The 26,819-nt window shown below is 39.7% G+C and overlaps 1 protein-coding gene across 1 annotated transcript in view; it reads left to right on the top strand.

Moving 5' to 3' along the window:
• Positions 1–26,819, top strand: part of MAST2 (microtubule associated serine/threonine kinase 2) — a 187,152-nt gene that overhangs the window by 80,185 nt on the left and 80,148 nt on the right. Inside the window, exon 4 of the mRNA XM_059477731.1 lies at positions 710–741. Coding sequence (XP_059333714.1) covers positions 710–741 — 32 coding nt within the window. The remainder of the gene's footprint in view (positions 1–709; positions 742–26,819) is intronic.

Genomic DNA, 26,819 nt, shown 5'->3' on the forward strand with positions numbered 1-26,819 from the left:
TGCCGGGAGGGGACAGTGCCCGGGGATGGACAGTGCAGGGGATGGACAGTGCCGGGAGGGGACAGTGCCAAGGGATGTGCCGTGTCTGGCAATATCCCCGCCTAGAGATGCCCCCGGGCTGTCGTCTGCAATAAAAACGGAAAAATCCCTCGTCTGCCTTTGCTTGTGCTGCTGAAATGCAAAATGCTGCTAAGTGGAAATTGTGTTTGGTCTCGAATTTTTTATGATAATACATAACACAGCTAATGTGTATGTTTAAAAAAAAACCCCAAATGGCCCCCAAGTGCACTCTATGGCACAAATTCTTCCTTTTGGTGAGAGTGTGAGACCATACTGCAGCAGCTGCAGGCACACCACGTTCCACACTTCTGGAAGTGGTTCGGTCTGATGCTGATGAGGTATGTAGGACAGAATTAATTACTGCCTTATCTGTGCTCAGGATTGAATTTCAAAGTTATGTTTGCTCTGTTGAGTACTTATGATTTTTAACTCCAAAGGCAATGATTGTTTAGGCAAAATGAGCGACCTTCATACCCCAGACTGTGCATTCTGAAAGTGCAGCAGCAGAGCTGTGCAGTTCCACACTGAGCATGCGCTGGGAAATGGCCAGCTCTTTATTCATTCCACCTCAGTTGTTTATTGATAAATAAATCAGTAATATATAATTACAAGTAAAATTAACTCAAATTTTTTGGTTTTTTTCTTCCAGAAAGAGCTCAGTCTCCCCAGAAGAGGAAGCTTGTAAGTATAATTATTCTTTATTCATACATTGGTTTGTTTTGAACATATATAGCTGTTCAGTTGTGGAAGTAATTTAGATGGGCAGATGCTCTCTTTTCTCTGTTCAACATTTTTGAGAATCTGTCATGGGCTTGGATTTCTGTGAGACTGAAGCCTCTATTCATTTCCTTAAGTGTAGCAGGAAAAGCAGTGGTAGTGTAAGCTTACTTCTAATTACCAGCCTGAGCTGCTCCTGATACCAAAGGAGCTGCAGCGTTGAGTGCTGCCCCTCTGACGTGGCTGAAGGGACTCCAGAGGAGCTGCTGATTGTTTATGTGATATGGACAACTCTGCTCACTGCTCTCCAAACAGTCTGTTGACAGAAGTCTAAACACACAGCTCCTGGGCCACACAGGTCAGGGGTTTGTGGAGCAGGCAGCCTGATAGAGGTGTCTCAATAAAGTAGTGCATGTCAGGAAATGTAGGCTTTTAAAACTGTCGTTTAAACAAACAGCATTTTTTTTTAATGCATTATGATGCTTAAAGAATTTCAGCGAACTAACTTTGTGTTTCAATGGTATTATAAGAGCTTAGCTTCTGCTATGCTTACAGATTTATGGTGGAAGAAATTGCATTATTGATTGCATTATATAAAAGAGAAAGCTTTTGTACTGCCTGCTATTGCATTATGATTTAAAATTGTTTCCCAAAGCTTGTGGACTACAGACATGAAGCTCACAAAAGCTTATAACCTTTCTTCCTCAGGTTTCTGGTTCTAATGAGAAATGATTTTCAGTCTTTCAGTGTAAGCTATCCCCTTTGTAACAGAAACAGTGTTTGGAAAATGCTGTGTAGAGCTTGTGATTCAGGGCTGAACAATACAGAGGATCAAAAGGCCTTTTTTTAAAAGTGGGGCATGACCAGACCTTTTTGTTTAGTTCATATGACAGTGATAAACCAGTCAGGGAGTTATTTAAAGAACATGAAGCACTGACTGGTTTTGGGGTTTTTTTAACCAGTATGCCTCAAAGGCTGGCTTAACGAGATTTGAGAGATTTCTAAAACAGGTGGTGTTCATCATTTGAAGATTATGAAGGTTCTTTGATCAAATAGTGGAGCAGTGAGTTACCACTGAGTTTTTTTGTTGAATGTAATTTTTGCACAAAAGTTTTGGAATTGAAATTGAGGATGCCAGAGATATTCCATCTCATTCCAGCATGGAGGTGGGTATGACACAAGACTAGTCATGTATTTTCATTTGAGCTGAGATACAAATGAAGTGCTGCAGATGTGTAATGTTTTAGTTACTGGTAACTAAACCAAATGACTGAATATTTTATTTCTGTATTACTTAACTCCTGCAATTTTCATTACTTCACTTTAGTTTTCTTCCATGAGTGAGTGCCTTTTAAGCTGTCACTATGTGAAGTAATTTAGCAACCTGTGTCAAGAAGATCCAGGCCATAAATTTTAAGCACAAGGTTGCAGCTATTAGTGAGACTAAAGGTCTATGAAGAATTGAAATGTCTTAGTTGTCTGTGTTGTCTAGCTGATTATTTGATTGTAGTTTGTGGAATTGCAGATTCTCTATCAAGTCAAGTACCAAGTGTAATCCAGAACCAAATGATGTCTTGTGGTTTGAGAAGGTTTAACTGTTCATGAAGTCAGTGGTGTATTGTGGCTGATATAGATCTGTGTTGATGGTATACTGTGAAATGTACAGGTTCACTGAAAAGGCTCTTGTGGAGTTGATCTGCTTGATTTTGCATATGCCAATATCAGAGTGCTTACTTGATTTAAAAAAAATCCACTTTGTTTTTGAATTAGAAACTAGAGAAATTTACATCAAGGGAATAATTATAATATATATATGTAGTATAAGGTAAAAATATACGTATACTATGTATAAATTTGTTTAACCATTTTGTCAAAAATAATGGCATTTCAACTCTAGGCAGTTCTTAGTTCTTCTGGAGGGTTTTCCTCTGCTGGAATCAACTTAACTGTGAACCTCATAAGCAAAAACAAATTCTGAAAATAAAATTTATTCTGAAAAGCTGCTGTTGTGCTGTGGCAGATGAGCAGGGATAGCTATGGGTGTAGCCATGTCCTGATTCATTGACTGTCAGTCACTGATTTTGATCACTGACAGAAGCAGAAGCAGGAATGGACAGGAGGATGAAGTACCTGGCTTGGAGCCAGAAACCCTCAAGAGGTGCATGAATTTCCTTTGCAAACTCCAGCCTTTGTAACAGTTGAGTAGCAATTGAATTATATACAAAAATCAGCCACTCAGCATTTTTTTGTGTGCTAGTCTGGAGGTTGGGGTGCACTTCTGTCAAAAATCTCCTACTGCTGACTGGTTTGGTGATTGCTTTGCTGGATTGTGAGTTACAAAGGTTTTAGCCTGTGGATCAGCTTGGGTATTTGTCATTGCTGAATGAAAAAGGATGAGCTATTCCTGAAAATGCTTCTAACTTTTTCTTTGTGTGACTCTCAATATTTCATATTTCCTGAGTCAGTATGACTAATCTCTGTTTTATTGCAGGGACTGATTATAAGCAGGGACAAAAAGAGCTGCTGTTCTTATTTGTGCTAAGGAAAAGGAGTGGAGTTACATGTCTCACTGTTTTTGTCAGGAGAACATGAGAACTTTTGTCACCTAAAGAAGCTCTTGGGTGGGAGCTGAAGAGAATGAATGGTGGGATGGAGCCTGTGAAGTCTGTTGATGAGTGCTGGTGACTCTTTCCATATTAGCAGAAGGAAACACAGGCACGCTGTAGGGGATGGCTTTGCACTTGGGTATCTTGCAATCCTAATTTTGAAATAATCAGCACAGAGTGAGCAGACATGTAAAACAGATGGGGGAATTGTATGCAGGGTGACATTAAGAGAAATGCCTGATAATTTAGATACCATTTTGTTGTTAATGTGCTTAAAGTGTTTGTGTTTCTATGGGAGGTTATGTTTAATGCACTAAAGGAGATGATATTCAGCTGAGTTGTAGGCTGCTAAGAGACTGAATAGTTAGAGAACAGGAATAAGTAGTTATATTTTGTCTCTGGTGTGGTTCAATAATCAGAGTTCAAAGTTTTCCTTTAATGAATTATGCATATAAATGTATTGGTTATGTTTTTCCCCATGCTTTGTTCACAAAAGAAATAATTACCATTCATGAATATTTTCTTTAGTTTCAAATAGTGGATGTGGAGTGATAGACTCAAACTTTGATCTCCAGCCTATTAGTCAAAGTGGTTTAATTATTTTCAGCCATTATCCTGTTCTGTTCTCTGTAGAGGTTGGTTTTTGTATTGTTGGCTGCAGCTTTCACATGGTTTTGATGTGCACCTGCACGTGAATCACCGCAGAGACGTTCCAGACTGGAAGGGACAAAGGTGGGGACTTTGCAGCAGGAGCGTCCCGTGGTGCAGCACCTCGGTGTGTGTGTTCATGTGTCTGAGAGCAGTGCAGCACCCACAAGATCAGCTGCAAGCTGCATTTCATCCTGGCTGCAGGATGCCCAGCACCAGCCTGGAGCTCACTATTGCTCCTGCTTGCCTCCTTGCCTGAGCAGTAGTCACTAAATCCAGTTGGGGTTGCCCTTGAGCCATCTGGTTTCTTGTTCAGTACCCCAGTAACAATAAATTAATTATAAATTCAGTTCTTTATAGCATGAACTTTATTGACCTGTTCAGGCTTTTTAATGAAAAATGTGGGTTTATATTTTAAATCCTCATGGTTTCTAAGGCAGGGTTCATGGTGTGGGTTGCTGTAATTTTTGTGCTAAATGTAAAATTTTCTAAAAAGAAAACACAGCTTTCCCATATTATGTCCAAATTTGAAAAGAGTAATTTCCTCAGCAAACTAAATTTGCTAAATCAGTTTCTAACTTCAGCTGTAAGTTTTTTTTGTTAATTATTTCCTGCTATCAACCATCTGTATCAAATATACTTTAAAAGGCTGTATACAAATAGAAAAAGAAACTGGAGGCATAAGAAACGTGAAAAAATAGTTTTAGTCCAGAATATCTCCAGTAAAAATACACATTTCTATGAACCAAATATTACACATTGTTGTTTTGATGGTGATTGGTGCTGGTAAAGAGTAGTATTTACCTGAAGTTTTTATGTCTGTCTCAGAAATATGGTAAGCAACATAAAAGTGTTTGTTGAAGACGTGTGCAAGCCTTTTATGGTGGTCTTTATTCCTTCTAATCACTTTTTAAGGCAGCTTATGTCCCCTGTGGGACTTGTTTTCTCTCTTTCTCTCCCCCCTTCTCTGCATTACCATTTTACTTTAAACCTCTGAAGATTCTTAGTTTCTGCTGCCCTAGACATTTCTGAGAGGGTTTCATTAAACAAGTCTTCATCATCATTTGTTAAACTTGCCCCCAGCTTCTTGACAGTAAAATAACACACAAACACACCAAGGCATTTCTTTGGGGGCATGTGTTGAACTGCTTGTATTTTTTTTGAATGTTTAGACCTTGGAAACAATAAGAAGTTTGATGGCAGGAAAGAAAATTTCTGGCCTTTAGTGGTTTACATCTTCGTGCTGCCATGCTCAGGTGCGGTGGGAATTTGCTCTGTGTCTGCAGAGAAATGGGGTATATAATTCAGTTTCTGCTCCTCTTGGCGGGTGAGTGTTTCTGCTGGTGATGGATGGATGCTGCTTCCCTGCCAGGAGCCAGTGCCACTGTCCCAGGAGTGGGAAAGCCAAAGTGCAGGAAGTGGATGAAAAATGGTTCTGAAAAGGAATAGGGAATTTTGCTGCTTTTGCACTCTCTTCTGATTTAAAGTAAGAAATAATGCCTCCACTCAGTGCATTCTCCTTGTGGTGCTTTATATAGATGGGAGGGAAAGAGGTGCACTCTTCTGACCACCCCATCCTTCTCTGAGCACGTAGAAGCAGCTCACAAGCAGTAGGTCAAAAATAACCTGCTGCTCTTAAGCTGATCCATGGGGCTGGTTCTGGAGGTGGAACGTGCTGAATATTCTTGTGGAGCTCCACAGCACTGCTGCTATTCCTGTATTACACTTGAAAAATTATTTGAAAGCATTGTTTCTTTAAAAGAAGTGATTTGGTGAATCAGGAGTATTTTAGTGTTATGTATAGACTGTAATCTCAGAGACAAAGAATTTATGGAGGTTTTCATCAAGGATTTAAAAGTGGAAAAAGTATTTTGTGCAGTTTTTATTGTCAAGTTTCCACTACTTAATCCAGGCTCTCATTTAATAAGTACAATAGAATTATTCGTAGCATACCAAATTTGTACTTTTTGTTGCTTGCTGTGCTGTCTGAGTGCAGAGGCACAGTGTGGGGGCAGGGGCTTTGGTTGTGTAAGGAATAGCCATCCTGGCCCTTCCTCCTCAGCCTGGCACTCTGCTTTCCCAATTGCTGAGAGATTGCGATTTTGTACTGTGGGGCTGCGATCAGAATTGTGGGGAGGTCTGAAGATCAGAATTGTCACCTGGAATTTGACTTGGTAGATGAGTATTTGTGAATGGCAGCCTAAATACAGCCTTTATCACTCTAAAACCTATATAGTTTTTAGAGTGCTAAAGGCTGTATTTAGGCTGCCATTAAACATATATATATATAAAACCATATATAGAAATATAGACATATACATATATACATATGTACATATACACATATATACATACGTACATATATGCATACATATATACATACATATATATATATGTATACGGAGACTTTTTAAAGGAAAGTAACATTCTTACGAATACACATTTAAAAAATGTTGGTCATCATTTGGGGGCAGTTTTGTTAATAGCATAGAATTGATTTTAAGCTGGCTGTTTGCAAGCAGAACTGTAAAGGAAGCATTTTCTCCTGGTGAAGGTGTTCCCCCTTCCTCCCCTGTGTCTCCCGGGCTGCTGCGAGCCCATAAAGTCCGTGTGTGGAGCACAGTCTGGGGGTTTCGGGAGGCTGTTTTGAGCTGCTGTAGCTGAGGGATTGATTTCGGAGCGGGCTGGTTCCCGTGTCCCGCCGCCAGGCGCAGCTGCTCCCGCTCCCTCTGAGGCTCTGCCGGGCTTCGGGAGCGAGGGCCGCTCTGCCCCATCGCCCTGCGGTGGCCGGGCTGCTCCGAGAGCCCTGCCAGAGCCCTCTCACTGTGCCGTGCCCCCCTTGGCTTTGCTGGGAAAGCTGCTGCTGCTGCTGGCAGCCCCGGCGCTGGTGGATGATGAGCGGGCGATGCGCGGGGCTCGGCCGGAGCGCGGCAGGACCGCGCTGCTGGCGCTGTGACAGGTCAGATGGCCCCTCTGTGTCCCGGGCTCCTGCCTTTCCTTCTGCTGCCCTCCGCTGCCTTTCGCCGGATGCTGGGAATAGCCTCGCAGGAGATTTTTTAAATCTGCATAATTTTTTTCTTATAAAGAATTAGGTTTTTGACATGAGCTGTGTGATTAATCTGGACCATTGCTGAGGTGTCTGTGACACGGGGGTGTGTGAAGAGCTCGGCATTGCACTGATTGTTCTGTGCTCTGCGCTGGAGTGATAACAGTGGCCTCTCCTCCCCAGCCCTAAGCCTCTTAGGCTGGGAAGAGGCATATCAGTGTATCAGCACAATGATGAAGCGGAGGAAACAGAGGCTCGGAGCCCCATCTCTGCGGATCCAGTAAGGACTGTTGTGAAAAAGAAATTGCACTTAATCGTTTCAAATGGAAGCTATGAAGAGGAAAAACTGGCCAGAATTTTCTGTGGCCAGTAGACGTTACTTTGATTTGTTAGAACTTTCTTTATCTGTCATGCTTATTTTGCTGTACATGAAATTTTATTTTGGAAGCCTTAGCATTTTACTTTTGTGGAGTGTTGACCATGAAGTATAGCAAAAAAAAGGGCAATGTTTCAATGTTTTTAACTGGGATACATTGTGGTTAAATTTTGTCCCAAGCATTAGCGTAGTCAAACGAAATGTTTGTAACTATGTCTTTCTGGTTTGATCATTCTTCAGATTTAAAAAGCACTTTTAATAATCTGTCAGAAAGCTGTCACAATGCTAAAATCTTCAGAAACCTTTGTTACCTTTACTGTCTTCTAGAATTAAGAATGCTTTTGAAAACTTCTAGATTTGAAGCAAGAAGTCTTAGCTACATTGCCACATGTATTTCTACAAATGGAATTTTAACAAGCATTTCCTTTTAAAATGCTTTTCCTTTATAAGTGCTTTGAAATCTACTAATGGAAACTGCTATTTGTGATCATAATTATATTTATTATTTCTATTAGGTAAAATTAAGGAAATTGTATGTTTAATACTGTGTTCTTAAGTAGAGGAGGTGAAAAGAATCTGTCGTGTAGTCAGTGGAGGGAGGAGCAGGGTAAGAGGCAGGCTTAACCTTTCCTGTCTGCAGACTGTAAAGCTCATCAGCTGTTTAAGCAGAGATTGCTGGTGGGGAGGATTTCCAGTGTATAAAGGTTGCATTACGGATAAGTATTTGGATTCACCAGGAAATTTAAAGCTTAGGAGCATGGACAAACATGCTTGACTTCAGGACTCTAAGTGTAAAATATCTGAATTCTAAACAAAGCTGAAGCATGCCTCAAATTTCCATTTTGCTCACTTTTGTATTTAAATAAGGTAATTAGAAACTTTTTTTCAGCCCTTAGTCAAAAATCAAAGTTATAGGTATAAGAATACACTGGCACTAATTTGTATTCTAACACATAAGCGCACCGTGTAATACCAATAATTGTAAGTTAACTTTTACTTTATTTCTAGTGAAGGACATCTCATCGTGTATAGTTCACTAAAGTAGGTGCTAGAATCTCTGCTCTGTGTTTATGTACAAGTCTGTTTGCAGCTTTTTGAAAAGCAGCTACTTTGAGACCTTTTCTGTGCCCCGTGTGAATACAAATGTGCCTTGGCTGCTGAGCCTGCAAAAGCAGGAGAGTTCACAGAGCTGAGCACAGAGCTGGGCACCAGCACCCTCAGCTGCAATCCTGATGCTGCCGTGGATGTGCTGTGGACATGTCACTAAACCTCTTCATGCCTCAGTTTCCCCACTGCTAAAATTAGAATAAAGCCATCTTGTAGTGCTGCTTTCAGGCTTAATTAGTTGTTGCTCTAAAACAACTGCCACTGCTAAATGTTGTTTTCTAGTTAATGGTTTGTGTCATTCATATTTTCACAGTTGTGTGTTTTGGTTATTGCCACAGCTGTGGCATGGAACCATGGCTCCCAAATTGTGAAGGCAGTGATAGAAATGGTCTATGTTTGCTGATGGTGCCATTATTAATTTGTTCATTTTTCTCAATTAAGTACTTTATATTAGAGATTGACAATGATGTGTATTCCAGAAAGCCTGGAAATCACTGCAAGAAAGGATTTGGATAATTCCAGATTGGAGGATTTTTTGTAGTGGAAAAATAACATTGAATAGATATTAAATTGACTGAAAAGTACATTTTGGTTTGGATGATAATGGAAAAAAATTACTTTTGACCACTTAGTTTATTGCATTTGTTTAGAAGATATAACTTGTATTTTGAAATTATCTTTTTTCTTTATTGAAACAGAAGATGTAATATTGACCCTGATTTTTTTTTTCTACTGTGGTACCTTGTCAGAATCTCCTCTCCTTTGTTCTCCCACTGCCGAGGAAATGATGTTCATCAGCACATGTTCTCTCCTACATCTGCTCCAGGTCTGCAGCATCTTAAATTCCCATTTAGTGCTGACTGTGCACTTGTCACTTCTCCTCTAGTATTTTACCTGAACTCACAAGCCCAGAGCAATCCATCTAGTCCATGCTACAGCCATCCTTTTCAGTGGAGGTAAGGACAGGTATTAACTAGGAATTTTTAACAGTTTGGTGTTGGCATAACCATCTATGAACTTAACAGCTTCACAGTTCTAGACAATAACACCTAACAGAAGGAAACAGCTTCCTACTCACAGCTTACTTCCAGCCTTTTAGTGTTCAAGTTGATGTTGTGTTTTGGGACAAAGCTTTTGTAGTTTGCATGTAGCCCTATGTAGGGGAAAAGATAAATTGGATTTGGGAATGGAAACCTGTCTGGTGGTGTGTGCATGCCTGTTCCTGGTGGTACCTTGTGCAGCTTGTACCGTGCAGCAGAGGAGCCCTCACAGGCATGTCTGGTGTCAGGAAAACCAATTTAAAAGTCAAGCAGCCTAAAGTGGGGTCCTTAAAAACCCCTGTTTAAGTAGTGGGTCTGTGCTAAATACTGCACCCTCTTCTATTCCCTGGAAATCCACTCTGCTTTCTTACAGAGTCTGGCAGGCTGAAGTCTCCAAGCACAGGGTACACAAAGGATAAGGAGTAGAATCAAGCCTGTTGTTAGCAGGCTTGAGTGAAGGATACAAGAGTTTCCAAATCAAAAATAGCCCAAACCAGCTCAGTTTATATTAAAGCACTTAACAGCTCAACTGATATATTTTATATTTTCCCTTCAGGATTAGCTCTTGCTCCTTGCTGTGCTTGTGTAGGACAGGCAGAGCCATCAGCCACCCCAGTAGAAACCTTCAGCTTCTTCTCTCAGGGGAAATGTCACCAGCTCTCAGGGGCACAGTCCAGGCAAAGGCTCACACACACTGGAGATCTTTGCGTGTGTGGTTATGAAACTGGAGCTCAGTGGTACCTACTTAAAACTTGAGCCAACACAGCACCAGAGGGCTGGTTTTGAAGTTCACATGCTGCAGGGTGGATGTGGCTGGTCAAATTTCAGTTACTCATCAGGTGGTAATGCAATAGCCCCTGAATCGAGATGTTATTTCAGAGGGAGGTTGGTCTTGCTGGCCAGCTCTGGTGGGACTAACCAGAAAATGTGAAGTTGAACTATTTTAGGCTTCTGCCCCTCAAATGCAGAGTAATGTATACGACATCTGTTGAGTGGAAATCAGGTTGTCAGCAGAGGAAAGGGACGCTGCATGTGTCTGTCCTCACTGTGCATGGCCATGGGGAGAGGCTTGCCCAGCCTCTGCTGCTTTCCCTGCACGTTGGGAAATTCTTGGTGTCAATTCTTAATAAGGTGCTCACTTTGGCAGCACTTGGGGGAAGTGAAGGGCAGCAACTACAGAACAGTCTCCTAACATTTCAATGTCATGGCCATCAATCTAATTTTAAATGAATTTTTATTATTTAAAGGCTGGTATTGGCTAATGTTCCTTTAAACAAGGGTGATTAAACTCGATTAAATGCTGTTTAGCCCTGGGACTAATTAACAGACTGGTAAGTGGCAATTAAATATCAAGATTAGATTATTGTTAAAGTCAGCTGAGAATGGTTCTTTTTGGAGATGAGATCTGATGCTTATTGATTATTTTCAAAAACCTTTTTTATACTTACTGCTTTTTCTTCCTCTGAGAAACCTTCAATTTTCAGAGTTCTGACATGGGTCAGTGAATAATTTACTCTTTAAGAACAGTTCATATAAAAGTCTTAATAGCAAGCTTTATTCCACTGTTACTATGGACTCCTTGATAATAATGTTTTTCACATATGGGGACCTTCCAGCCATCTGCTCTTTTAATACTGAATGGTTGATGATTCACAGATACATGGTTCTGTGTGAGAGCTTAGGTCGACTATAATAAGTTTTTATTTTTGTCGTTGTTGCTTTCACCTGTGCAGCTCTTGATCCTGTTTTATCCTGTTTTTCTTTGTTGTAGTTTTGTTTACTTGGTTACAGTGCCAGTGACAGCCATTCCTGCTTGCTTAGAGCAAAGGTTCATCTTGGCAAGTTCCCCCTGTCATTGATCTGCTCAGCTTAGCACCTCAGGTTAGCCAGGCAGTGATTCATTTCCATGGCTATGCAGGGAACTGCTGGAAAATGTAACAAGAAAAACTTGTGCCTTCACTTTAAATCTTCCTTACTTTTTACCTTTGGTACATTGCATTTGCAAGAATCTGCACAGATTTTCCCTTCTTCCCTATATTTTGTGGTGCCATTGATAATTTTATGTTGACAGATGAACAACTGTTGGTGCATCTGATGTCAAGACAGATGGCATGGAAGTTCATGGCTTCTGAAAGAATTAATCTAATTAAGATTGAAAATATTTTATACATAACCTTTGAACAAATGAAAATAATGTAAACCTTGCAAAAGAGTAAAAGGAAATGTGGTCTGATTACAATAAAACCAAATTGATAACAGGTGGAATAAGACTGCTATGGTTGATGGAAATGTGGGTTGGAATTAAGGTCATGCATCTTTAGGAAGAAAAGAGAATTATGTCCAGAATTAAACAAGTTGTGATTTTTGTCTTTGGGATCTGGCTTGCACTCTTCTAGGGGTAACAGGAAAGTCAAATTACTGAAGAAGAAAATGAGGCCATGGTTCACAGCTGGTCCTCTTTATGAGCTGGCAAATCTTTGTGCATCCATATTTGTCCTTTAATTTAATCAAAATATGAATTTACGGCATTTTTTGCTCTCAGGTTGCTTAAGAGATGTCATGAATTGATTGTTCTAACTTGGAAGTGATGAACCGCGAGATTAAAGGAGAATGCAATTACCCCCATTCCAGAAAATGTTACATTCTGTGTAACACCCTCAGTGAGATATAAGAAATTTTCAGTCATTCTAGAAACAGTTTAATTTGTTTGTGGTAAAAAGGATGAAAGTGTCCAGGTGCTGTTTTTCTGGCATCTCTGAGTGCTGCAGCTGAGGTGAAGTCTCAGTGGAAATTTACTTCAATTTCCTAGCAAACCAAGGGAAGAGTTGGCTTCAGCTGGATCATTCCAGGGGCATTTTCTCGTGCTATTTCAATTTCATGAATTCATGCCAATTGTGGAACATGTTCTTATAGGGATGTATGGTGGAGGTTATTTTTATAGGAATGTTTTCCCTTGGAAATTCTAGCTTTAATGAAGTCTATTGGAAATAGCTATTAATTTTTTTATAGCTTTTCAGAAGAGTTTAATAGAATTTTTTCCTAGCCTGTACAAAATCTGGTCACCATTTGTGGATGTGATGGTGACCAGACCCTTGCTGTCTTATTTAAGTAAAACAAAATGGGAAACCTAATGTTGCTCCAAAATAGTCTTTAAGCACACTACATAATTACTTGATCAGTGTGTAATTACAATGTTATGAGTTTTATATAATTAGGATTTTATGGACATCTGTGATATAATTTCAGAATATATTAATTTATTTACATAAAAAGGCTATTCTAGGAAACAAGCCTTTCATCAATAATTGTGGTAAGTAACAAGAATATATTATATATAGGCATTCAGCAAATGTCCTGGAGGGCTGCCTGCCTTTATTTAAAGCCTTTTTTGTACAAGCTGTTGCAATGGATGAGGGCAGACCTATATTTAGAGCTAGGGCCTGTGTATGAGTGAGGTTGGGTGGGCAGTGTCTTGGGCAGGTCTGATCCATTGCAGTGAATCCAGTGGGCTTTCCAGGTTTGCAGGGTGCTGGTCAGCAAACCCTCACCAAAGGGTGGGGATGGGACATCCACCTTCTTGGGATGGGTCTGCTGTTAGACCACGGCTCTCTATCCTGTCTGTGAGGATTGCTGGTGTGGCTCGATGAGAGCCTTGTAACTCCAGTCCTGCTGCTTCAGGCAGGTGCAGATATCTCTTTCATAGCACAAGGATGTAATCTTGGCACACACATCCCCAGATCACCTGAGGTCTGGCTTTTGAAGATTGCATATATTTTACATCAGGGCCGTAGCTGTAAACAGAAGTTCCTTATTTTTAAGGAAGATCAAAAACATTTCAGAATTCAGACTTGATAAGTTTCTTTGTTCTTATTTTGAAATACCTCAAGGCTTATCAAAAGTTGTTGATGGTTTCCTATCTTTGCTTAAATTTTGCTCAGTGTAAAGTCACTTGATATCATACAGGTTTTAAATTTCTTTTTCAGTTAGAATTTCCTATTTGACAAATGCTGGAGGGTTAATGAAGAGGCCTATGTTCAGTTTGAATGACATTTGGAAATCGTTCTTGTTTTGCAGTAAGTGTTGTCCTCCTGGTTTAGTGCTTGATTTGGTACAGGTTCTGCTTTCTTAAATGTGCTAAATAATTGGTCAGAGTTGACTGCAAGATGGCATAATGTCACTTTTGGAAACAGTGTAGATCAGCAATTCAAGAATAATGAGAAACAGAACAACTTTGTGGATATATCATTATGCATAATGTGAAATGATGAATTTTGAGTAGGTAAGCTTTTGGCAACTGAATTCTAATCTACATTTCACATTGAATGAATGAGCTTCCCAGAATTAATTTCTTTTTTAATGGAAATTTTTCTCCTTATTCCTTTTCCTTTGTACTGGTTATTATTCTTGGGAATCATTTTTCCCATCTAAGAAACTGCATGGGAGGGTCACACTGTTGATACTTGAAATGTGACAAGCTCAGATAACTTCTTGTGTGTCTTAGGCTGACAGGAAACAGTTTGTTTAATATGGTTGGCAATATTGAGGTATGGTGGCCTGCATGGTATAATTTTTTCATGTGAAGGCATTATGCAAATGCAAAAATCCCTGCATCCTGCCTGGAGCTGCAGTAGCAGAAGAGTTAAACCCTGGGGTTTGGAGCCTGAGGTGTGAATTCTTGTCTCCTTCCAGGCTCACCATTTGGCTGCCCTCCATGGGACCAATTGTAAATCATAACCTGGTGGTTTGACCTGGGAAATTGGAGGCTCCCAGAGGGGAGCTTGTACTTGTGACTAGGAGTTGGAGAGCTTTACTGTTTGTTGGCCATTTCACCTATAAACCGTATAAGGTTATGGTTCAGAACTGGTTTTTCTATATAATCGTGTTTGAAGGCTGTGATCTGCTGGTGCACCTGTGTATGAGCTGACTCATTTACTACCCCTGCACTGTTCAGAGTTTGGGATGCTTGGGATAAATCAGCAACTTCCAGGGAGGAACGAAGAGCTCAGAAGGTTCTTAAGAGACTGTAGTAAATACTGAAGCCTTTCTTTTTCTGTCCTTATCCTCAAATAACAGAGAGTTCCTCAAACGGCAGTGGTGTGCTCCTTCCAAGTAGTCTCTCCTTCAAAGACTTTTTGATCTTGAATACAGATACAGAAACATCCAGAGCACTGAAAGATTCCTGGCACGGGAATAGTTCTGAGAAAGAAATAAATTCTTAACCAGATAGTCATGTGTTTATTATTGTTGATAGACAGGGCCATGCATTTTCCAAGATTTGTTTTTAATTGGACTATGAGGCAACCAGGGGCTATTTTTAGTTTTAATTTGGAAAATCAGTGAGTATGCAAAGAAGGCTGTTAATGTCCTGTGCTGAAGCACTGATAGTAGAGATGTCCTAACAGTGAGTAGCTGGTGTCACCTTCGTGGCCTGGAGCTGGGGGGAATCAGAGGTTATTTTATACACACAGCTGTGTGTGTCAGCCCAGGACTGTTCCTGCCCAAGAGCAGCAGGTTCCTTTCCAAAGCGTTTCTTTAAAAAATTGCTTTTTGAAGACATGTGTTACAGATTTTATTTAGTTAGATAAACCATTTAGTCGATCAATATTAACCTGAAGGCTTAAGGAAGGTTTAGGATGTAAAGAAGGAAAGAGAATCTCAGGGTAACTTTTCGCCAATTTTTGGAATGGCAACCCATTTCAGCTATGTCTCTCTATCCTGAGCTATGGTGAACTTTTGTCTCAAATTTATGCTCTTGTTTGAATATTCATAACTACCATGCCAGAGAGCCTGCAGAGCTGCTTCTGCTGTAAATGGACCCACTCATGCTCTCTCTTACAGGCTGCATCTGTGCTCCCCTTTTTTCAGTATCTCTCTATTCCTGTTTTTGTTCATTCATCTCAAATATGCTTCTTTTAGTGCTCTAAGTTCCCTCTTCCCCTCATTTATCTCCTGAAATTTTGCTACTTTGGCTACTTGTTATTATTCTGTCATTCAATCCCTTGTGTGGTACTTGAGAGCATAATCTTCTAACCTAGTTTACATTACACTGTCATTATGAATTATTAATGTTCTAAAATAAAATCTTCAAACCGTAATCTTTGCTGTGGTGAAAGAGCTCTATGTGCTTTTGTTTCCTTCCTGTTCTCCCTGTCCTTTCCTTTCTTCAGACCTTTAGGTCTTTAGAGCAGGGATGTTATTGATCCAGCCGTCTGGGAAAGACTTGCTGCACTTAGAATTGCATTGTCACATCTCTGGGCTGAGATGGGCATTTATTATATAAACACTAAAAAAGCTGCTTTTGGAAGTAATTCTTTTGATTCTCATCAAAGACATGCTGCACAAGTAGAAGTGATAATGTATGTTTGGGTTATAGCTTGCCTGAGAAGGTGAATATTATTTTTTGTACTCTTCATTAAAATTTTGTTTTATTCCTGAGAGTCTCACTTGTGTTTGTGAGCAGAGGAGAAATTCAAAATAGCAGAACAGGTCAAGTGATAATTCTCAGCAAATTTTTAGGGCAAAATCTTCCACTGAAAGACAAAAGCTCCCTACCAGCTTTCTTCCACACTTCATTTAATACAACTGCTTGCCCATTCTGCTTCTGAGAGAGTGGAAGATTCCAGAACCACGAAACGCCCAATTTTCCGAGCGAATCAACGCACAAATATTGACCAGAAGCGTTCCTTTAAAGCCACGAGTGTCTGCACTGCCCTCGCAGGGAACTTGCAGCTACTTGGAGCCAAATGCAGTTGATTGGAGCTGCGTGTGTCTTTGGCATGGAGGAGAGGCCTTGGGGACGTGTCCCGGCCTGCGCCCCACGGCTGAGCGCGCAGCCTGGGCCGCCGCCGGGATGGATCCCGGAGCCGCGACGGATCCCAGAGCCGGGACCTGCCGCCTCTGCAGCCTCCCCCTCCGCGTCCCCAGCCAGGACAGCTGCAGGCTGGGCCGCAGGACGCCGCACTCGCTGCTCTACATCGTGCTCTTGTGAGTGCCCTGCCTTTGGAGCTGCGCCGGCCTGCAGGGAGGGCTTGGTGTGCGCGCCTCACCTGCGCTCTGCCCGCTGGTGTGTTTGTTCAGGAGCCTCTGTGGGGTGCTGAGCACTGAGGCCAGCTGGAAATAGCATTGGCTTTTCTTGCTGGCTGCATTTTAATAGGTGGCACAGAAAATGGTTTTCTTAAAAATATTTTTTTAATATTGTATACATTTGTGCTTAAATTTTAATTTGTTTCCCTTTCTATAATCTCTAAAATCTCTATAGTGCTACATCTCCTAATAAAAATTTGAAAGAAAAGAAAAGAAAGTGAATACAAGATGGAAATTCCCATTTATTAACACCTTCTCTTTTTCTTTCTCTTTTCTATCTGAGATGGCTTAAAAGTTCATTGGTGAGGTGGGTTATGAAAGTAATTTATTTAAAAACCAAGCAATTTTGTTATAAATTTTTGTTTCTATCTGCATTATTTAGATTTATTTGTGCCATTTTTAATGTTACAGTAGAGTGTAGTAAGATACAGCATTGCAAATGGATAAATTTTAGTTTTAGTATTTATGAATGTTTCTCTGGAGACTGCAGAAATCATTATGAGTTCCATATCTGTCCATTCTGTACTTTATTTCAAAGCTGAGAATTCAGTTTGAGTCAATTTATCTTAATTTGTTAAATCTGCCTCTGTGTTCTAACACTTATGTCTCCACTTATATATAGGTAGACACATTAAAGTCATATATAGAATAAATGTCTTCATTCAAGACCTTCTAAATAATATGTGTATTTTAGGAAGCCTTGGTTTTGTAATGAACCACCTTTGTGGGTTTCTCAGAATTACAGTAGAACAGTTGATAGAGTTGTATAGTTATTTAGAACTGTATAGTTATTTGGAGTTGTAGTTATTTAGAAATCTGTGGTCCAGGCTTGTTCTTATGTTGGATCTCTTTGTATGTTATATATTTTTCTGAGGCTCACAACCTGGAGTAGTTTGTTTGTCTGACAGTTGATGATATCACAGTTTTCCCAGACTTTAAGACTAAAAGCTAAGCTTTTGCTGTGAAGATTCATAGTATTCCAGAGGAATGGCTAAAATAGGGGCCAATTTATCTTAAAAATGCATATCCAAATAAGGATGTAATTCTGCCTTTAAAACTAGATAAACTTTTTCTCCTTTTTTTGTGTGTGTGTCTGTCTGCTAGCACCCCTGATGTTTCCCAAGCATGGTTTTGATTTCTCATGTCTCTTTTGTACTATGCTTATTTTGTAAAGTCTATTCTTATCCCATGCTCTAACTTCATTAAGAATTTATGCTTGAAAATGTAAAATTCATCCTCTTCGTCTGTTCATTACATTAGCATTCCCCTTTCTCCCAGAATAACTCTTCTTAGCCAACATCCTACAAAATAAGCTTTTTGTCTCAGAAAAGCCATGGTAAATGCAGGGCTTTACAATATCCTTAACATTTCAGCTGAGCCCAAGTGTGTTAACCAGGGAAAGAGGAAACGAGCTGTGGAGTGGAACGTCCTGCACCGGAGATTTGGGTTGGAGCAAACAACCTGAATTATACTGAGAAACAAATCAGATGCCAGGGATTGTTTTGGAGTTCAGGCTTGATTTGGTCTTCAGGGTAATGCACTGTGAAACAGGTGACAGCTCTCCCTGCTCGCTGCTCACCAGTGTGCCCTGAGCCTGGGGGCACCATGGTGATCCTTGGCACAGGCTGCTGCCCTGGGATGTGCTGGGGGTCTGTGGTCCTGCACAGATGAGGGGAACCCTTTTTGCTTTTGTGAGCTGGTAATTGAGAGCTGAGTAACTCAAAGCCCTCTAATTCACTCACTGAAATACAGCTCAGTTCCCTCCCTTTGTTGTTTGCTTTGTTCATTTTACCTTAATGACTTGCCTGTTGTCTTGGTTTAGTTTTATCCATCCTTTCTTCTTCAGTCCTCCCTATGAACACACAAAGTCTGCCAGCCACCTTTGCTGCTGCTCTTACCCTAATTTCTCCTTTAGGCTCTGCACTGTTGCTTCTCTGTTAATGACATAGTTTTGTTGGAGTGGTTATGGATCCTGTCTGTCAAGGACCGTGTGTTACAGCTCTTTGGGACATGTACAAACCCCGTGTTACAGGAATTAGCAGTAGCCTGGTGGTGTTACTCAAGTGCAGGGAGTCAGAGGTGGAAAAACTGCAAAGAGCTGAAGTGCTGTACTTCATCATGGAGAGGCTGCTGCAGGCTGGAGTGGCAGGAGAAGAGATTAAGCTGTCTTCCTGTTTGCAAATCCAGTTGCACAGTGAATTCATTAAGACTGTATTACAGGTTAAAAAGGAAGTTTTAAGTGCTTTGGGATGAATAATACATGACAAAGATGAGGAAATGCTATGGTGGCAAGAGGAGGTTCAGTCTGTGTTTTTCCTTTGGATAAATTTTGGCTGGTGAAGAGGAGAAAGAACATTTGGAGGAAGATGTTTGGGCTACAGCAGCACTCTGTGATGCTGTATTTTCTGCAAGTGCTACTGAACGTCCTTAACTACATTTTGGATAAAGCGTTAGAAGACTTCTGTGTAAACAGGAAGTGACATTTTCAGATCTGATATTCAGTATTGTTGTTTTTCAAATAACATTTCTCAATTTTTATGGCATTTGAATCACATATGGAGGTTACATTTGATTAAATTGGACAACTGACATTTGAATCACACATGAAGAAGACTGGGCTAGGGAAAGAATGCAAGATCCAGTAACTTATTTAAAGAGGATAATTGACCTTTCCCTGGCATCTGAACCCAATTGTCAAGTCTGTGAGTTTGGAATTATGTTAGACTTATGTTATATTGGAATAGCTGAACGTTTTACTAGTGTTGCTTGGGAAGGATAGTGTTGCATGGAACATGAACATACTAATAAGTGATATTTTTGTAAATAAAAATTCAGAGAAAGAATATTTCTTATTAAATATTTATAGGATTTGGGGCACAATTAACTCGGTATTTTAGCAGTGCTCACTTATCACTTATTTAGTAGTGTCTTCACTTAAAAGATTGTGATGATGGAGCTGTAGTTGGCATCCTCTATATCTGAGTGAGTACAATTTTGTGAGGGTTGTTTTAGACTGAAATCAGAGCAATTACTTGTGCTTAACTGTGCAGTGATATTGTAGTGCATTAGATAGCATTTCAGGCTGTCCTCTAGGATGGCAACCCCTGTTAGTTCAGTAACTGTGCACAATTAAAGTTACATGAGGAGCTGGCAGCTTCCATGCAGGTGCAGTGCCTGATAGCTGCTTCAGTGAATGTTTCTGATCCTTTGAATCATTAACTAGTGCAATCACTAGGCTGTTCCCTGCTTAGGGAATACACACCAGAGGGAAGTTTAGTTGTTCTTCAGCCCCAAAACCCTTGGCCACAGCTGTTTCTTGAGTCTCACACAGATACATCTTTGGGAGCCCTTTTATACAGAGGTGGCAGCTGAAGTCCTTGGGAGCCACTGTAGTAAAAGACTATGGCTCTTTAGATCTTGGGTGGTGGCTTGGTGATTCCTGCCCCAAAAGGGAGAAATCTGTGGTTTTGTAACTTAGTAAATGATAGAAAAGTGAACCTTGAAGCTCCGTCCAAGCTGATGTTTTCTGTCAGACTGTTGCTTGGGAGTCTTGCGATTGCAGGCGGCTCAAAGACAGTCTGTTCTTCATTTGCTTAGGTCACTGTTCAAATAATAATGATGCCCCAAATAGCTCAACACACATCTCCCATGTCATTTTTTTTAAAGGAACCTTCCTTTTTTTTTTTAAGCATAAATGAAGAACTTTTTCCTCTCCCTCTCTTGCAAGGCCAGTTTTCTGCTGAGGTTTTTACACGTTGCACAATTTTCAGTGTACGGTGACACAGAGTGGGTATCTTCACCTGTGTTAACTTATGCTCACTTACAATGGAATAATTTTCTGTGCTTATTGGGCATACAATTTAAAGTTTAAAATCAGTCAATATGCTGTTTATAGAGATGGAAGGTATCTACTTATGTTGTGACTTCTCCAAAGAATTTGGCTTTGCTAGCAAAATGGTTTTAATTTCTGGGTATTTCTAGTGAATAATTTGTGTATTTCAGTCTAATGACTGAAAAAAAAGTTATGTCCCAAGTATCATGTTTTTATGTGAAGCTTAATATAATGTAAGCATGCAGGTGATGGTGTAATTAGCAAGAGGTATGTTTTTCCCAGTGGCATTTCAACTGGTTTCCATTATAAGTTTTCCTTTACCACAGTGTAACTTGTGAAATTCATCTTAATTTGAAAACTACTGCACTATTACATGGTTCATCCTGGTTTAAGTGTTTAAAAATATAATCAGTACTTTGTGGAAACTTTTCCTGATACATAGTCAACTTAAAATGTAATCAGTCACAGGAGTTTTGATCTTTGGGATATTCTTTTTCAAAATTACCTCATTGATCTGCTTGGTACTGCTTCAGACTTTTCAGGGAGTTCGGCTTACTTCCGAAATGACAGATTTTATTTAAAAGATGATGATCTTATACCAAGGAAATTTATTTAATGATAAATGTAGCTGCTATAAAAAAGTCCAGAAAGCAATGGGTTTCATGTGGACTGTTTGCCTAATTGCATTCTCATTTAATGTCAGGCTTAATTAATGTCCTGCGTTGGTAATGGTAAAGATGAGAAATAGGGAAAGTTGTTGACACTGACTATTTATAACTGTCCAGTGGATGCAGTGTCATTAGGAGGGCTCTGGAAACTGTACATTTGGTTGACAGAGAAATACTCAATCATCACAGGAGCTGCTGAAATGTTCTGCAGGTGGTCTTTTCAGAGGACAAGTTGGGCATAAAGAAGGGAAGGTGCATTAGGAAGATTGATGGAGACTAAATATCCTGAAAGGCGAGTGAGAGAATGTTGCAAAGGAAGAGGTTTCTTCAGGCTTGGAATAATTCAGGGCTTGGAATTCACAAAGAGATGTTAATGTTAGTATGAGTTAAATAAAATAGAAAACTCATCTTGTAACCTATTTGTGTGAGTGTGTTGTTGACATGTTCTCTTATATACAGATATGGTATATTTTTGAATCAGTGAGAAGTTTCTGTCCAAATTTTCCAAAATGTTTTGCTGATTGTGCAGAGACAGTAAAGCAGTTCCTTCAAAGGATTTCATTTGTCATTGTAGGTGTGAGAAAATCCTTATGCTTCCTGTATTTGTTGCTACTAAAGACAATTCTGCAAATGTTGACACTGTCATATTTTAAGACATGACTTATTTTAAAAGCTTTTTGACAGTTTGGTTCTTCTGTTTTTCTAGCAAAAGCAAGTGCTTCTGCATCTCCAAGTGTGGTGTCTTCCCATTTTTTTGGGTACTCTGAATTTCTTGGGAATCTCTGGGTTCCAAAATGAATGCTTTGCAGGTGCTGATTTGCAGGATTAGAGTCTGTGACTTCCATGTGGAACAGGCATTTTGAAAAGCAGGAATATAAAGTGTTAAAAGAAATTTCTGCTGGTTTTGAACCAGTGTTACGTAATTCTCAAAGTGCTTTTTGCAGTTCTTGGGTAAAAGCTCTGCAGAATTGTGTTAAATAGCAAGATGGTGAATGGATGGGTTTCTGATGATAGCAAACACCCCATCCCCTTCCCTGCTTGGGGTGCCCTGTGTTCCCCAGGAGCAGCAGGGGATGGACGGGGTTTAGCTGGATTAACATTGCTGTAGGGCTGTCAGTCACTGATGCCCATGGAGAAATGTTCTCCTAAAATGGCTTCTCCTTTTTGTGTCCTTCCTGCAAGAGATGTGAAAGTGCTGCTTCTGAGTACAGTGATAATGAATGATATGTCTTCAACTACTGATTTTCAATCATTTTTGTAAAAAGCGTGACTAATACAGATTTAGGGGTGTTAGCTGATTGTGATCTTATTTGCTAACTATAAGCAGTCAGGAATTTATTTCTACTGTGATAGGTTTATTTTGTTAGTTAACTGAACACTTTTATTCCACCATTATTGCTCATGAATTTCAATTCATGTTTTAGCTGACAGAGTAAAATTTTCGTACCTTTTCAAAACCAGGGTTTATTGGAATGGGAAGGTCACATAATATCCTGAATATAATTCCAAAATGCTAGTGTTCAGTTTCTACTTGATTGGTATATGGTATTATGTGGACACAAAAATTAGTGTGTTTATTCTTTCTCATCAGTAGTAGACAGTGGCAGAGTTTGGTTCACTTGCACTCTAAATTAACTTTGTGAAATCAAACCACTATGTGATGTATATTAACTTTTAAAAAATGTTTAAAAACACTAGAAAAGATGGTTGTGTTTTGCAGAGTCTAAAAATCACATTTGCCTGTTTGGAATTCCAGATGGAAGGGAATACTTTTCTCAACCAGACACTGTGATTCTTGATTAATGTGTGTATTAAAAATATGTAATTATTTAATGGAAAATTATGAAGACCATCTAATTCTTCCATGAGATTCTGCAGAAAGCTGAAGTCAATCTAGTGGGATTTCTTTCTCCCAGACATTTTTCTGTATTTTTTTAGGGCTGTGTTGTGCTTGGAAGGCTGTGCCAGCTGTTGATTGTCATCTTTCTCATGACTGTGATAAAAAGCCACTCAAGAAGGCTGAAATATGAGAACGTCATTAGCTTTCTTACTGGCAGAAGTGCTTAAAGAAGCCACAATAAAAAGAAAATAGATTGCATACTGAAATGAAAAAAAAAAAAAGGCAGCTCCAGTGAGGTTTTGTTTAGACCCAAGAAAAAGCAAAAACATGGCAAGAAGGTTCTACAGGCATGAAGGGGAATAGTGAACTTGTGGCTAATGTGTGATGGGGGTGTATGGGAAACGTCTGATGTGCATCACACGAGTCCTGCTTGTGTTTTGTTGTCAAAATTCAGCTGGTTGAGTTGGTTTTGGGCACCAGGTGCCACGTAGGAGTTTATGTTTACTGTGACTGACGAGGATCTGGTGTGGCTGAATTCAGGGGGAGAATAGATTTCTGTTTTTAAACTGATCTTAGGAGGCATTAGAAGCTTTTTTTTTTTTTTAATTAAAAATTCACTTGGGTTATTGAAGATGAAAGATGAGATTTGTTTAAAGGTGGAAGATTAATTAAGAATAATAAGCAAAATGCCCCATATGTGCCTCATGTAGTTAGGAAAAGAAGAGCCACCATGTCAGAATAGAAACACAAACTAGGCAGGCAGTGGTGCTTTCTGTGCACACACAGCTTAAACCCCCCTGTGTTATTCAGGATTGCAAACAGTGCCCAGTTACGATTTTGAAAATACTGAAAATATTTTGCTTGTAATTAGATGAACACAGAGAGATGTATAGAAAGCATGTATGCTGTGCATTCAGCAAACTCCAGGTTTAAAGTGTATTAGGAAGAGAATAAATATCTCATTTTGCACTGCCTCCTAAGGTGGAGGGAGGGAGGCAGGGATGGAGCAGGGAGAAAACAGAGGCAGTGGAAACAGCAGCAATATGTACGCTTGCCTGCCTGTCTCACATTAATGGAACAGCTTGCAAGGTCTACAGGGAATTTGCATTGGCTCTGTCACTGGTATTATTTAGTTCCTTATTTATTGCTAGTGGCTTGATTGTGCTGTATTTTCCCAGCAATGAAAGCTTTTAAAGATCATGTCTGACTCCTTTTGGACAGTGCTGTCCAATTTCTCTCTGCCTGCTACCAGCATGTTGAGACGATCCAAAAGGTAATCTAAGGATTTTCTGAGTTATTCTTACGATGTTTTTCTAAGCTACTTGTTTTAATACTGTTTAATCTTGCTTTTTTTTTCCTGTTTTAACAGATTGAATCATATTCCTAGTACGTTAGATATGATTTCTTAATTTTTGAATGATTTGTAATTGTATTCATTGTAAAAATCATACTGTGTAGATCCACCGTTCGTTCTTTTTAAAGGTATTTATTTAAAGGCATTGTTCATTTTCATACTATGTGAATATGATAAGGGGTTTGTTTCTGCAAAATGATGGATAGATGCTTACTGGAAGGAAGCTGCTTTATTATTTGAAGTAGCAAAACAATATTATGTTGAAATAGGCAGCAAATGAAAGACTTGCAAATATTTTGACTTATAGCTCTTACGGTCTTCACAGAGATATGCATAACCTTAAATTTTAAATAATGCTTAATACATTTAGCATCTTTCTTCTTATTATAGATGTGAATATGTTAATGTAGCAGTTAGTAGGATGAGTGTTTGCATTTACCTTGCTCTCTGGATTTTGATAAAATCCCATTGAAGTGTGTGAACTAATGAATGGTATCAGATCTGATGCTGTACAGGGTTGTCCCTTCAAGACTGGGAAATATCAACATAATTATCACTCATCAGGTGCTCTGTGAAGCTTAGCATTTGTAGCCTGAAAACTTACTGGTAAGACTGGTAGGTAGCTAATCCTGACTAAAGCAGTATATTCAGATTTATGAGTAAACAGTTGTAGCTGGTACCAGAATTTCGCAGCAGCTGGTTTGTTGATACAGTTAATAATCTGTGTAAGACTCAGAATATAAGCTTTGGCTTAGGTTAAGGGTGAATTTTGTTCATCAGCTATCAGAAATTATATTAATCTTTTTTAGAGGATTAGCTTCTTACCAACTAATATTTCAGGGGACTCTTTAATTTTTGTTATTATTCCACATTTGTGATTTAAATTTTATTGAGGTTCTGTTCTGTGCTGCCATCGACTTTTAGAAATCTTAGTGGCAATGAAGAAATATTTTGTAAATAAATAGGGATCTTAGTTGCCAAGAATTGCTTTAGCAATGTTATTATTTTCAAAATTGTTGCCTTCAGCCTGTTTTTTAAAGTAAAAGAACTCCTTGAGATTCAGATTGTGTGTTGATGTCTCTGCTCCAAGCAGTAACTTTCACATCCATTGAGCAGTTGTAGGAGTGGTTTCATAGAGTGACAGTGTGACAAAGATAAAGCTTCACATTTTCTTACAGATTTCTTGAATTTGGCTGGGGAGAGGAAAGGGAGGCAAATTATTCTCCTGTGCCTCCATTTCCACAGGCTGAGGTAGGTTGGACTTGGCTTCCAGGTGCTCTTGGCCACCAGGCTGTGGGATGGGAGCAGCCTGGTGCAACGAGCCCTGGCTCTCTGTGGGTGCCAGGGGAGCTGGGCAGAGCCAGGAGCACAGGAGCTGCTCTGGGGCACGTGAGGAGAGAGGACACCTGTGCATAAGGAGATAACCTGTGTTAGACCTGCAGGTTCTGGATCCTTTTATTACAGCTGCTTGCACAACTTTGGTTTTCTGAAGCTCTTCCACTCCAGACGGTGTCTTAAAGGTATTTTGTGAAAATTCAGCAATAATAGTCTTCCAAAGAGAGTAGACACCCACAGTGTCTCTCACAACAAAAATAAATCATCCTTGTTTTTCAATATCTTGTTAGTGTGCCATTTTGAATTTAAAATTATGCATCAAAGTCAGAAACAATTTAGAGATACTAACAAGGTTTCAGGTGTGATATTTTGTCAGAAAACTCCTACTCAAAATTTACAATTCCATTTATTGTTAGTAGTCGGAGTACAAAAAGAAAGAAATTGATCTGTAAATCCGCTGAGCGTCTTAATGGAAAAGAGATGACTTTTTATTGATTTAATCACATAAACGAGTATTAGGTATTTCAAAATGATCAAATGGCACTATGAGTATTCAGAGCAGAGAGCTGCTGCACGAAGTCATGTGGTGGAAATCCTATTTTGCACAGGATGGAAACTGCAGCCTTCAGCCAGCCTCAGCAATGAAATATTTGAGCATGTGTGACAGTTTGCTGGGAATATCACCTTCTGCCGAGCCAGGCTGGCCGCCTGCCAGCCCTTTGCCTGCCTCTTGGGGGAGATGGGTGGGCAGGTTGGGCTGGTCTGAGGAGTATTGTGATAAATCACTGCAATAATGTGATTCTTGCCAGGGTATCCATCCTGAAATCCCATGTCCACGTATGCAATGACTACTCCTGAGAGTATCTGGGCTGTGAAAGTGGTCACTGCACATGGAGTGCGTTGCAATGCCATGACCTGGGTGGTTTTTTTGTGCTAAGGTTCTCAGGATTATGACACCTGGGCACTAGGAATGGAGTAGTCTATCACTAAATAAATAAATAAATAAATAAATAAATATTTTTCAGTTTTAATTGGCCCCCTTTCAAATGTTTGCTTTGTGCCCTTCCTTTAAAAATTATGATTTCAATTTATATTTCTCCTGTAACT

Source organism: Ammospiza nelsoni, chromosome 9 (genome assembly GCF_027579445.1).
Source record: "Ammospiza nelsoni isolate bAmmNel1 chromosome 9, bAmmNel1.pri, whole genome shotgun sequence".
NCBI lineage: Eukaryota > Metazoa > Chordata > Aves > Passeriformes > Passerellidae > Ammospiza > Ammospiza nelsoni.